Below are 13,633 nucleotides of genomic sequence, written 5' to 3' on the forward strand. Positions count from 1 at the left end.
TTGACTGCTTTAAAATAAGAGACACCGATGTTTCAGGAATTTAGGGCACAGAATAAGACACGTTTAGTTGATAACTGTTTTATTTCCTATTTGGGCTTTATTTTTTAAATTTACTGTTTTTTCCCCAAGGCATTGTTAGATGCCTATGTTTCCTGTTATAGCTATGCAACGACTCAATTTCAAAAAACAGCATCATAGCTATTAAACTATATTATGTTATGATTTTAAATCTGTATTTAACCTCACAATGATCTCAAAGTAAAAAGAGGTGTTAAAGTCAGATTTTGTGGTGACTGTGCTTTAAAATTAAATTATTATAATCTTAATTCAAGTGATGAAGGATTTTGAAAGTCTGACAGTAATCAGTGTTGAGTACTAGGGTAAGGTTAAACCTGCCTTTAAATGTTTGAAAATGATTAACGATTTAGAAAAGTTTTGAAACAAAATTTAAACTGAAATGTAGAAAAGTAATCAAAAAGTAATCAAATCAGTTACATTACTTTAAAAAAGTAATTAAAAGAGTTACACTACTTATTACATAGGGTAACTTGTAATCTGTAACCTATTACATTTCCAAAGTAAACTTCCCAACACTAGATATACATATACACAAGATATATACAAGATTTTGTTTCTTAAATTTTGACATGTATACATCTAATGTTAAAATAACAGCAAAACAGGAAAAACTGTCTCAAATGCTGGACTGACTTGTACCTTTTTAAAATACTCGTTGTCGAAAGAAATCTTAGCAGTGCCCGACTGACGCACACCAGATCCATAATCAGGAGCCTCTTCGTCAGCTACAAAAACACAAATACCAAAGAAAAAGGACACAAGTTCCAAAGATCAGTTGAAAAACAACTTAAAGGACTGAATGCTTATGAAGCACATCAGATTGATATCAAATGTGCTTAATTAAATCTGAGCTGAGTCTTAATTAATTCATTAATATAGAGCAGCGCTCACCAGCGATGGCTTGGACCCCCACTCGCAGGAATCCTTGCACTTCTCCTTTCTCTGTTACTATAGCGACACGGTGCACCAGAGGCACAGGATACAGCAGGTTACTCAGGTACACGAAGGCTCTGGAGGAAAAAGAACGACAATTATAGTACTGCCCTGAGAACCGTCGCTGCCTGACTGTCTCATGCACACACAACATGTACCAAGAACCATATGTATTAGTATGGTGGGTACAGACAGCCGAGCAGTTACGCAGTGACTTCCTTTCACTGCAGGGCCATGGGTTCATCTCCATTACCCTGATTAACACCATCAGAGAATAATGGGTATGATGTGTCAGACGCTTTTACTAAGAGCTGACACAAACAAATTGCGGCACTAAATAACAAAAGACAGAAAACAAATCCATCAGCCTTGAAACTGAATGGCAAAGAAAAAGAAGGGCAACCAAATAAGAGATTGTATTAGAATATTGTATATTTTCAGAGGCTAGGGGGCACACATAGTCTGAATTTCAGGAGCTGTTTGCAGTCAGAGAGCCTCCTCCTCCCCCCATAGGCAGCCTCAAGGCCAAGATGGAGGAGAGCTATCACTGTAGCGCATCAGTGAAGTCACAATGACGCAGATCCATTTACGCCTCTGCATCGATCCAGACTATGTTGCCACTCTCCTCATCTATCCTTCTCGCTTGTCCGGCTGACTGATAAATAACAGCTCTTAAGTACACTCAATGACAATTAATGTTAAAGGGGAAAAAGAATACAGACAAAATTAAATAAAAACATTAAACAAATAAACACAATTTAATATTTTAATATACAAGCACAATAAATGATTAAGATAACAAAAATAAAGAAACGGGCTGTAAATCAAAGTTAATGTGTTAACAGATGGGATTAACACAACATATTGTTACAATGTTATTTTTTAAAAGCTCTTAGATATATTTTTTGTCTAAAGCCCCATTCACACCAAGAACGATAACTATAAAGATAACGATATTAACGTCCACACCAGTGAACGATATCATCTGTTTATTCTAAGCGCTGTCGCTTTAAATTCTCAAGCTCCTTATAGCAGGATGGATTCTGATTGGATGTCAATGTTTGTATCGTTCATCAGCTGGAAAAAATCGTTCTGAAAGTGATTCCAACAATATTGTTTCTCTGTGGCTTCTCTGTGGACTCTGCTATTCTTTAATATTGAGAACGATTTTTAGAACTATATCTTTATCGTTATCTTCCTAGGTGTGAACGGGCCTCAACTGATCTGAGCATTCCTTGTGTTCAAGTGGCTGTGTCTTATATACATACATTCAAAATAGTCCCTAGCAAAGCATTTGTTTCTCAGTCAAAGGAAAAAGACCATAGGAGGAACATCCAGAATGGGATGTTTAACAAAAGTAATTTGCATTCTTGTATGTTGAAACTGAATTCCCATCGAGCCTAAGTGCAATAATAACCCACAAATGAAACATTGTCATTCATAAAAAGGTTAATGTGAACACCAGCAGAGAACAAATGCAGCAGGCTGGTGGCTAAAAATCTGCATATGGAAGATTAAGTCCATAATGTGCGGTGAACATGGTTTTATTATAAAATTTTTATATTATTAAATGTGCGTTTCTTTATATTAGCAGTGCATTCTGATCAGTTTTCTTGAATGTTAACCATAACACATTTTAATTGATTAACAGCCCAATTAAAATAAATACAATGGATGAAAACAAACACAAATGTGTACTAATGTTTCAAGTGCTAATGTTAAACCAAACCAGACAGATGGAGGTTACATGTAGGCTGTGGAGAACTGGAGGAGGAATCTGGTATAGCCGTGTGAGCCGTTCCGTAGATCAGATCTGATCTCACATGACTAGAAAATGAATTCATTTTTACTGTCTCTAAATTATCTTTAGACCATTAACAGCTGCATACTGAGCCACAAAACTGTCTCCATTTCTCTTAGTCATTCATTCTCTTTCCAGCCCTCATTTGTCAGGTTTCCCCCCCGAGCAGTGGCCACCACCAACCTGCCCACCAGGATGAACCATGGGGAACGGTCATAGAAGGGGTCCTGCCCATCGCTGAAGATGTCAGAGCCTTCCTCGGTCCCAGCATCTGAGCTGGTGTCGTCCACGAAAGCCTCGTCATCCATGAAGTCCTCCATCTCGCTCTGCCGTTCGTCGGCCAGCTCAGTGATCTCAGAATCGGTGGTGGAGAAGGTGGGCGAGGGAGTGCGGTCGGCCAGACGCTCGTTCACACAGCCGTGAAAAATAGGTGAGCTAAAAAAGGTGCGTGGGTAGGATGCAGGCACAAGCAAGAGTTTACATGATAATTTAAATTACCCACATTTAAGGGCCATGACTACACAATAGAAAACAATAAATAGAACAGGTACATGAATAATTAATTGCTATTTCTTACATAATGCAGAAAGTTTTTACATTTTACAAAAGACATCATAGAAACATAAAACAGACAAAAATCACAAAAAGAGTGTATAATGTTCACAGAAGAACAAAAAAGAATATACATGTGAAATGAATGTTTAAAATAATGACAAATGGATGAAAACATTGCATAAATAAACACTACACCAGCATACAGCAAAACACAAGCACATAATGATTGGGAAAACAATGCAAAACAAAACAAAACTTATGTGAATAAAAAGGGTGATTTAAATATGAAGAGAAAACTAACAAGTGTTAATGACTAAATAAAGATGTCATGAATGATTTATGGGCTCCCTCTTTCACTAAGGGAGAAGATCTTTACAAACAAACAAAACAAAAATTATAACACACTTGCACCCCGCTTTAACCACAAAAAATGTTTGTGAATGATTAAACCTAATTTCACAATATTTAAAACCACAGGACATGATTTCTGTTTAACATGCTCGATCATTTCTCAAGTCATGAAACAAGGTTAGGTGATTAGCATACCTCCCAACCAACTTGAACCAATGGAAGCGGTCATAGAACGGGTCATTGCCGGTCAAAGCACCCTCCACATCCTCACTCGGATTGGACGAGGCCATCTCGCCTGCACGGTCATACATCTCTCGCATCTGGTCCAGCCTCTGCCTGTAAGAGCATGAAAAGTCAAGTCACATTTTTGATCTCACATCACAAAATCAACTACACAAACAATGTTACAATTGCTGCATTTAAGCCATTTCAACTGGTTATTAGTTTATTTATATACAAACATGAGGTAATTTCAGTATTCAGAGGTGCTTGTCTGTGATGTTATTTGTCGCCTACATAGAAAATGTCTTTTTGTACTACTATCCAAGAGGAAATTCATCGTTTTTCTTTCTTTTTTTAAACACAAAGGTCAATTTAATTTCTGACAATCTTGACGAGGAGGAATTAAAATCATTTGGAAAATCTTTTCTGACCACTCTAATATTTGACAGCAATGAGAATTTGGGAATTTGACACAATGGAGACTTTACTCAGACTTTACTTTACATTGGAGTACCACTTAAAACGAACAATTTCAATAAAAATACACTGGTTGAACTGTTAAAATAGGGCATTTTGAATATCATGTTGGAATATGGTCATGTGACTGGCCACATGGGAAGCAGATTTCTGAGTTGCTTGAATGACAGAACTCCTTTGTTCCTGATTAATTAATTTTCATTCGAAAACAAGTTATGTGAGGAGCCATGCAAATGTTGTGTTATAAATGTCACCCTGATAAATTAATAGCTGACAAATAGCACATTAAACTCCATTTGAAGTTAAATAAATAAAATAAATAAGAACTTTTTGGGGGGTTTCTAAATGGAAGTGCACAAGACATAGGAGCAAAAACTCTGTAGATCACAGACTGGCTGGCATCCTGAGGCTTACTTGAGTTTCTCCAGGGACCAATAGTGAGTGACTCCATTCTTCAAGTCCTGAACCTCCACAGCCACCACTGTTCGAGGGAAAGGCCTGGTGTCACGCACTTTCTCTGGTTCTGGAGGCAGCAGCTCCGGGGGCAGTGGAGAGTAGAGGGTGTCCGTGAGTAAGACAAACTGGAACTGGACCTACAAATAGATCATGTAAATGAGACATAAGGGCATAAAAAAGGATGAATGATGTGAGTTGATGACTGAAAGATTGTAGGTTCAGACAACTTTGGAAACTGAAGTAATGTAACAAAGCTAAATACAGCACAAGATTTCCACACGCTGATGAAAAACTAATTAAAAATCGCCTTTGGCCCAACTAAGCTATAAATACAAAGTAAGAGTGCATTATAAATCATAAGAAAAATGTTTTTATCTCAAGGCTGAACAGCAGGGGTTTTCATGAGGTTATACACATATGAACTGAAAAAAAGAGGCATAAATAAGAAAAAGAAAAAGAACTGATGAAACTGTCTGTGTATGATTTTTTTACATTAATGAAACAACTATTGATAGCTGACACATGGGTAATGAGCAAAGCAACAGGGATCTGTCTGAGAATATGTAAATACAGCAGAACTTACTGGTAAACTGCCATCACTATGAAAAATTCAGTCATACACCGTTTTATGTTGTGGCAGTAAAAAAAACTAACCATGCACTAGACTTTCCTTTTTTCAGGGTTTCACACTGGGTGAAGTTAAAACAGTTCAATGTTTTGATGACTGACAAATGTTTTCTGCACCTTTTTCTTGAGCTCCACACTGATGGCATTGGCTTCTTTGAGGTATACAGCATTGCCCCACAGTTGGTCTCTGAGAGAGGTGAACTGGTGGTATCTCCACTTCCTGAAAGCCCACTGGGCCAGCTCATACTCATGCTGGGTCCAGGGCACTGCAACAAAACAGGCACAACATTCAAACATGGCAAGACGGTGATACACTGTAGCTGGTTGTGATTTTGCCAAGCAGGACGTCCTTATTGTTCCTAGAACAACATTCAATCAGTCAGACTATGAGGATAGTGAAAGGTGCAGGGGTTTATCGGTCTGTTATTTATGTTCCTCTGATTGTTGGGTGGTTTTGGTTGGGTTGAGGTTATGGATAGATTTAGGACAGTAATGTTCATTTAGGAACATGTCCTACTTACGCAATGTCCCAGTACAATGCACATAAACCTCTTTTGCAAAAAAAAAAAAAAAAAAAAACGCAGAATAGCTCAACACCTGATTCTGATTTATTTAGATTTTAGCATTTAAAATACTTTACCTTCATCCTCTTCCTCTTCTTCTTCCTCTTCATCTGGGGTCTCTGCAGCCAGTGAGCGAGTCTCCACCTGTTTCTGCAGCTCTTGCAGTTTGCTCTCATATACCTTTGAGAAGGTTTGATGAAGAGAGACACGACACAATCTTATCAGTATGATAAACACTCACTGAACCTTAGAGAGATGAAGCTTTATTAATAGTGTGCTAGTCCATGACAATGGAATGATAATTATACTTTTTAAATTACTTTTTTAATGACTTTGACTGAAGTTAAACTAAACAGCACTAATTTTGCACACAGAAATAGACAATGAAGACAACGTTGCTATGCAGCTTCTAGGGCTGCTAGGGCATTGTGAGGTGGCTCAAATAGAAAAAGCTCACCTCCAAGTCTCTTCTCCCTAGATATGTTGCAAATCCATCTATGTGATTGCATAGCGCAAAAGGTGCAGGTTGAGTTACATGCTGACGTTTAATACTTTAGATTTTACATTTTAACAAATCCATAACTTAAATATATGCGATTATAATATTGAAAATGTAATTCACTTTTAATTTTGATGTTATGCCATGGGGAGAACACATTTCTGATAGCATCCAAGGCATGAAACCCATCCTGCATCCCTCCAGCAATTTTGAAAATGAAACAAATCAAGGTATGTTCTTCACTGCCGCATCTACTGAAGCTGAAGAAAAAAAATTCCATGGCGCCAAGACGTCTAGACATTTCACTACCAAAATGCAACTGACATTTATAATACATTTAAATAGTTATAAAAATGTCTCAGATAGAACAGACCGTGCATTGTAAAAGCGAGGTATTTTGCATGCCGTTTCACTAAAATGTGGTTGTGTGTATCATTTTCCAGACATTTAAACAGATTTTACTGGTCCCACATTGTTTTATAACAAACGAGAATACTCTGTTTGTAAATTCAATGTCAAAACAGCTGTAAATCTTCTTGCACTAGATGAATAATATAAATCGCTCTGGATTTTAAGTCAAACTCATTTTATATTTAACTTCAGACTTATTTCCCAACACTGACTAATGGCTGACTGCTGTCATACCACATAAGCGCTGTAATATGATAAAATGATCATGATAAATCTACTAATAAATATTTTAAAAATCTTTAACTGTGATTGCCATTAAGTATGTGTTTGTATAGATAAAGACATTTGGCTCAGAGTGTCAACAGTCAGTACATTTCAAACTTGTCCACTTTATTTCAGTCATTGTTTGAAATTTTGATATATTCAGCACAGATCAATGTAATAGCAATATTAGTAAACCATCAACACATTTTTGAGAATTAAAGATCATATGTTGCACAAAAACGCCCCTCCCCCTAAACAACACATTATAATACAGGGCCTTTTGGAGGCACTTGATAGGACCATTGCATATAGATAAACACTGAACAGACAAGTGACATACCTTTAAAAAGGGTAAAAATACATTGTCCATTTGCCTTTATACATTTCCTTAGCTCCTCTTGTGGTAGTTAAGAGTAGCTGGCAGCACCGTGCATTAATGTTAGCATAACATTCTTTATTGGAGCATGGAAATGTCATGTCTAGATAGCAGTTGAAAATAAAGATAATCGAGGAGTGACTTATACTTTAATTTCTGTGCAGCACTGAGAGGTGAAGTGTGCCATTTTTACTGCACTAAACAGATTTTCAAAAAATAAATGACACTCCTCCTATCTGTCATTGGACAAACTGATATCACTGGTTGAGCCAATGTTGCAGTGTCTTGATTTACACTTAAAAATGTAAAATTACACATGTCACCTTTAAACTACAGCCCTGCTTCTTTATTTATCCAGTTTCTTGATTTGACCTTTTGAAGGGAAAGTAATTGTGTTTTATTCGAGTATGCATTACTATAACAAATAGAAATAAGGCAGTATTTCTGGCAACAAAAGTATTCAAGTTGTTCATGCATATGAAGCAATGCAAAAGCCTGGACTTTTGACCTAGTTGGCTAACGCTTGGCTCTGGCCAGAGGAGATGACATGAAAAGGATTTCAGAACATGTGCTTTGGTAATACGCAGCTGGTAATGGGTCACACTTGGGTGCTGAGGCACACCAGTGCATAATTACATCAAGGCTTAAGCAGGGAAATCACAGTGGCTTAAGTGTGAGGATGTACAACTACATTAACCCTACGTGAACAATTACGGAGTTAAAAAAAAAAAACTGTGGTAAATTTAATCTAGTGCTCAGTGGCATTACATAAAGGTTGTGAATTCACGTGAGACTAAATGAGAAAATAAAACAAAACTCAGTGCAGCATATACTTGTCCAGCAAATTTGATTTGGCTTTTAAGGGTTTTCCTTCCCTAAAAACATGCTACAACTTTCAAAACGGGCCTTGAAAACCATGGAAACAGCCCTGTTAGAGGTCCTTTCCATGAGAAGTCTCTGGTGCTTTCTGTGGGATCGCTTGCCACACAGCAGACACCCGAAAATAAATGCGATTCTAATCATGTTAAGATAGAGGAAAACAGCAGAGTGTTCTAGAACACTGACTCCATCCCGTGGGAACAGGCTTCCTCCCTATTGAGGATCAGAGTGCAACAGACAGTTCAGAAGAACAATAGATGCAAAGCCCGCTCTGAAGCCGTTCTTTTACTGCGTTTCACAAAAAGAATTGCCTCTTTGGATATGGATGTTTAGTGCAGAGTGGTTTGTACTCAAAATAAGGCAGAACCAAACTTTATTAAAAACAAAGAGGCAGTTATTTTGATGAAAAAGAAACTAATTTAGAGGTGGTGTCTTTAACTTTCAGATTAAAAGATTGATGCAAAATCATTCTGTTTTCTTCATATATTGCTATTACTGCTATTAATTATTTTTAGGTGCCAAGTATAAGAAAATAAATGCAATGTTAATGACACAGTGAGTCAATGAGGCACTTAAAAATTTTAAAAGCACTCCTTCATAATCTTTTACTCATCTATATAAGGCAGCTAGAAAAAGACCTTTGCTGCCACCTTTCATATTTATAACTATTTAATGGGGAATACCAACGCTAGGATCCAAAACTTCATGAAATAAAACAATTTGCATAAAATGTAAGAGTAAAAATGTCATTTGCATCTCTGACATGTGTTTAGAACCATTCAAGAGGATAAAAGGTTGGCTATTAACCTTCCAGCATTTACTGAACATATCACCCATGCATCTTGAATGCACACATATATATATATATGACTGAATTGTAAATTCAAAAACTCAAAATTCAAGTAATGTTTCAAGGTTCTCACTGGACAGTATGAAATGTTGCAGTGTAGTGGTTGTGTTCAATTCTTAGATCGCTTCAGACCAGCAGCAAAACAATGGTAAACTGAAGCAAATCAGTGTAAAGTACTTCTCAATTCCATAATGGCATACTAAAGTTTAAAAAAGTTAATACTACAGTCAAGAACTAAAAGGTGTCTCTCTCAAAACTCAAAGTTCCTAATACTTTATTGCAAAACAATCCTTGATTAATTAATCTAAGCTCATGGACACCGTTCTGAGATCTTCTTGTGGCTTGGACACCTTTAACCATCAGACTTATTGCTAGACGTTTAACCCATATGCATAACTAACATGGATGGGGGATCGAATTATTGATTCAAGGTGCTCATGTGGTATTTTCCATTGCAATTTGAATCTACAAATGACAACAAGAACATTCATCATTTAAAACAAGTGCCACATAACAGCTGGACTTGATGGGGACAAGCTGTCCAATGCTGCGATGAGTCTGATGTGTGATTTATAGCATCAACTAGTTCTGTACATGAACCTATACCCTGCTTCAAATGTCACACTGTGGTTTCTCGACTGCCCTTCAAATTGGGGGCAGACATTTGCCTACGCATACGGGGTGGCGTGTAAAAACTGTTGTGGTGGCTCGGCTGCTGATTAGGTGGGTACTGCTGGTAGGTGTTGCTGGCATCCGTATTGTAATGACAGAACTGTGGATGCTGTTGTTGTGGATAATGATGCTGGTTTTGGTTGTAGCGTGGCTGGTAATAGGCCTGTTGGGGGTGAGGAGGCTTCCTGTTCTCAGAATTGAGGGACTCCGTGGAGTCCGAGGCACACTGGCTGCTGTTGAAGGAGTTACTACGGCCTCGTTCATGGAGTTTGTGACTTTGATTGTGTCTATGACTCAGGCCTTGCTCTAAATCTTTGTTTCTACGTTGACCCATGGGACTAGGAAGAGTAGGGTAGGTGTGGATGATGGGCACCACTTGTTCTCTGGGCTCTGCAGCCTCCACTTTGCCGTCTTCCTCTTCCTGGACTGCTTCTTTGGGAACTTTCAACTCGATCACCTGTTCATCTGTGATAATGATATGAGTGCCAGGGGTCCAGGAGTTGCGATGTTTGGGGTTACTCTTGAAGGGGAAGCGTAGCTTGCGGTCTTCAGGTGGGATGAAGCGGTGAGGTCCGTTTTGCCTCCGGAGCTGCTTGGAAATCTCCTGTTGCTGGAGGTTCTTGAGGCGTACCTGCTCTTGTCGCATCCAATGCATACGTCCACGTCGGAACGAAGAATCATCATCCATCGTTGTAGACACCTGCTCGTCCGACTGTTCGCCGTTGGGTTTCTCCTCAAGAGCTTTACCCTCACTGGAACTGCGGGCTCTCATGGGTGCACTGCGAGCGTTTTTCTCTTGAGACTCGTTGGAAATGAGTGGAATCACTTGCTCCATCTTCAACATCTTATTCCGGAGAGCTTTAATCTCTTCATCCTTCGTGTTGTTCTGCTTTTTCACCTCTTGCAGGATGTCTTCCAGTTTGTCAATGTGCACTTTTAGGTCATCCATATCATTTATACCTCGCCCATTGGTTATGACATCTTCGATTCGTTCGTCTCCGACCCCTACAGTGTCCCAGACATCTCGAGCCACAGCTCTCCAAGAATCGCGTTCATTCTGGTCTTTTTTGTTGTAGGTGGCACAAAGCTCTTTCATTTTTACTATGGCCAGAGCCTCAATCTCTTGACGGGTGTGACGGAAATCATTCAGAGCCACCTCATAGCAAATTTCTTTGACTGCCTGGATCTTCAGATCAGAGATAGTCACCCATTTGGAGTCCTTTGTAAGGCGACGACGCTGAGGGATCTGGTACATTTTGACAGGCTCTCGTCTTTTACCGCTGCTGGGTAAGCCACACTTTTTGACTATGGTTTGGAGCTTGCTGGGAGGAAGTTTCTCCCGAAGTGAAGTGATGAGTCTCCAGCTCTCCTCACACGACCTCTTATCAGAGTCGTCGCCACTATCAGAGTCTCTATCCTTGAGAGAACAAAACAGGAAAAAAAACCAAAGAGTGCGAAAAACAAAATGGGAAAATTAAAATGGGATATCGAAATCAAAAGGAATGTTTTCTGTAAAGAATGGACAGTGTTGTGATATGCAAAATGGGAACAGCTAAATGAGATGATACTTTGCGATATGAGATTATATGAGAAAGCAGAAGCACTGCTACTGGTTTGTTTAACGATGAAAGTTAACATTCAGTTTATCCATGTCAATTTCTGAAGTATTTGTTTTTTTGAGTATACACATCAGATACACGGGATTTCCTAATTACATGTGAAACTTTCTAGAGATTTAAAAACCTTGAGAAAACAATATAATATTTAAGCGCACAATCTAAAAATTGATTCATTAGCTTTTTGTTGTTAGAAATTGTCAAGTTTTTTTTTCTCAGCTTAATTTTTGTAGACTGCAAGTCGACTACAGATATGAAGATTTTAGAGAGGATTATGTACTCGCAGATGTATTTGACAATGCTTACTGTTATTTTTTTAGATTTACAGCTTGTAGATACAAATTCAAAAATGACCATTATTCCCAAGTTGCATATCACTATAAAAAGTAAATGCAAGGCATGACTTTCATGATTATGAGAAAAATGTCAACAAAAAGGGGATAGATGTTGCTTGATCTGCTGTTTTTGCTGTTGCGCTGGTTTCTTTCTTTTTTGTCAAGTTTAAATTCATGACATCCTCTTCAATTAGAGCTCTTGAAAGTCGCACCCAAACATGCTTTAGTGGCATGCAGCAAAGCCTGACGAGTTTTGCTTCAATCCGTCATATGAAGTCCTTGATAGAGAAGATTTGGTTTTAGAGTTTTTCTAGCTCTAGCAGTGGGTTAGACTCTTGCGTGTTTATTATAGGTCAGTACAGAGAAGAAAAAAAGAGAAAGGACAGGCTCTGAGGAGGTTAAAAGCATCGATTTCATCCACTACAGTTAAGAGGTTAGTTGAGAGAAAATGCAGTTTCTCATTTTCCAGATCAAGTAAAACAAGGACAATACAAAGATCACAGTCAAATAACAAAGGAGACAGCTGGCGACCATGTAATCGTGGTTGTGTAATCAGTGCAGTGTATGATATCGGTGTCGTTCTGTGTATGAGATTATATGAATGAGACCATCGGAGCATTGGAGAGCTTGTCATCATTGATTAAGACCCCCAGCATGGATAGCTGTGTTATAGCATGCCCTCTGTGCCTGGCCAGACACAGGTGTGTAGAACTCAAGGCTACAGATGTCAATGAGAAACCACATTGTCACTAGCCTTCATCAACTACAGCAGAAATCTTGGGTTATGGCAACAATGCATTGGAAATATCAGCAATTGCATTGAGAAAACCAACAAACTCAGACGAAACTAAATCTATTTGGGTAAATCAAACGCTGACTCAAGCTTGACCAGCTTAACAACACTGCTCAGCAACAAATACTAAATGAGGTACTAAGTACCCTGTAAATTAATCTGTTAAACATGCTACAAAAACAAACCATGCAAAAGCAGCATACAGAATAAACCAAAGAAAAGATCTCCAATTTAATTTAAAGACCCCATGAAAAATGATAACGGGCAATAGTTTGATGTAAACTCTATGATGTAAAAGATCTCCAGATATGATGATTACTTTTAAAGTATTTTTTTTTATAAATAAATAAAATATATATATATTTTTAAAATAAATATTTGCAAAGACCCATTTATACTGTGTGAAAAATATTAAAAGTAAGTGTCATATGGACAAAATGTTGTTTGTTGTTTTAAAATTAAACAACTGGCTCATATATGGTAAATACTAAAGTAAAAAAAAAAACTTTTACATAAAATATTATATAACTTTTTTTTAATTTTATATCAAATTAAGTTGACGACGGTGGATCTTTTTTGTTTATTTCCAAAATATTACATAAAAACATATCACATTAAAACATTTAATAAATATTTTAAGTTAAATGACAGCTATAAATCATATTGTCAAATCTCAACAAAAAAGGTCCCATTTTTATTTAATGGAGTCTTTAACTGGTACATGGCAAACCAATGCCTTCCACAACAATGTAATGTTCATAAAAACACAGATTAATAATTAAAAGCCGAATTTGTATTTTTCTGCTGATGCTGTTTTGCAAAGTTACATCTCAAATCCATGAGAGAAAAGTGAAAATTTTAATAAGACATTCTCG

General features: G+C 37.6%; 1 protein-coding gene across 3 annotated transcripts in view; it reads right to left on the reverse strand.

The window, feature by feature from the left end:
• kif1b (kinesin family member 1B) overlaps positions 1–13,633 on the reverse strand; it is a 67,595-nt gene that overhangs the window by 17,221 nt on the left and 36,741 nt on the right. Inside the window, exons 22-28 of one of the 3 annotated variants that reach the window (XM_079400279.1) lie at positions 6,141–6,243; positions 5,618–5,766; positions 4,832–5,010; positions 3,914–4,054; positions 2,996–3,247; positions 970–1,088; positions 718–803 (exon numbers count right to left, since the gene is read on the reverse strand). In XM_079400279.1, coding sequence (XP_079256405.1) covers positions 718–803; positions 970–1,088; positions 2,996–3,247; positions 3,914–4,054; positions 4,832–5,010; positions 5,618–5,766; positions 6,141–6,243 — 1,029 coding nt within the window. Of the gene's footprint in view, positions 1–717; positions 804–969; positions 1,089–2,995; positions 3,248–3,913; positions 4,055–4,831; positions 5,011–5,617; positions 5,767–6,140; positions 6,244–7,348; positions 11,432–13,633 lie in introns of those variants that run through there. The other 2 variants (XM_079400277.1, XM_079400278.1) reach the window with 2 other exon arrangements.

This window comes from Barbus barbus (assembly GCF_936440315.1).
Source record: "Barbus barbus genome assembly, chromosome: 40".
NCBI lineage: Eukaryota > Metazoa > Chordata > Actinopteri > Cypriniformes > Cyprinidae > Barbus > Barbus barbus.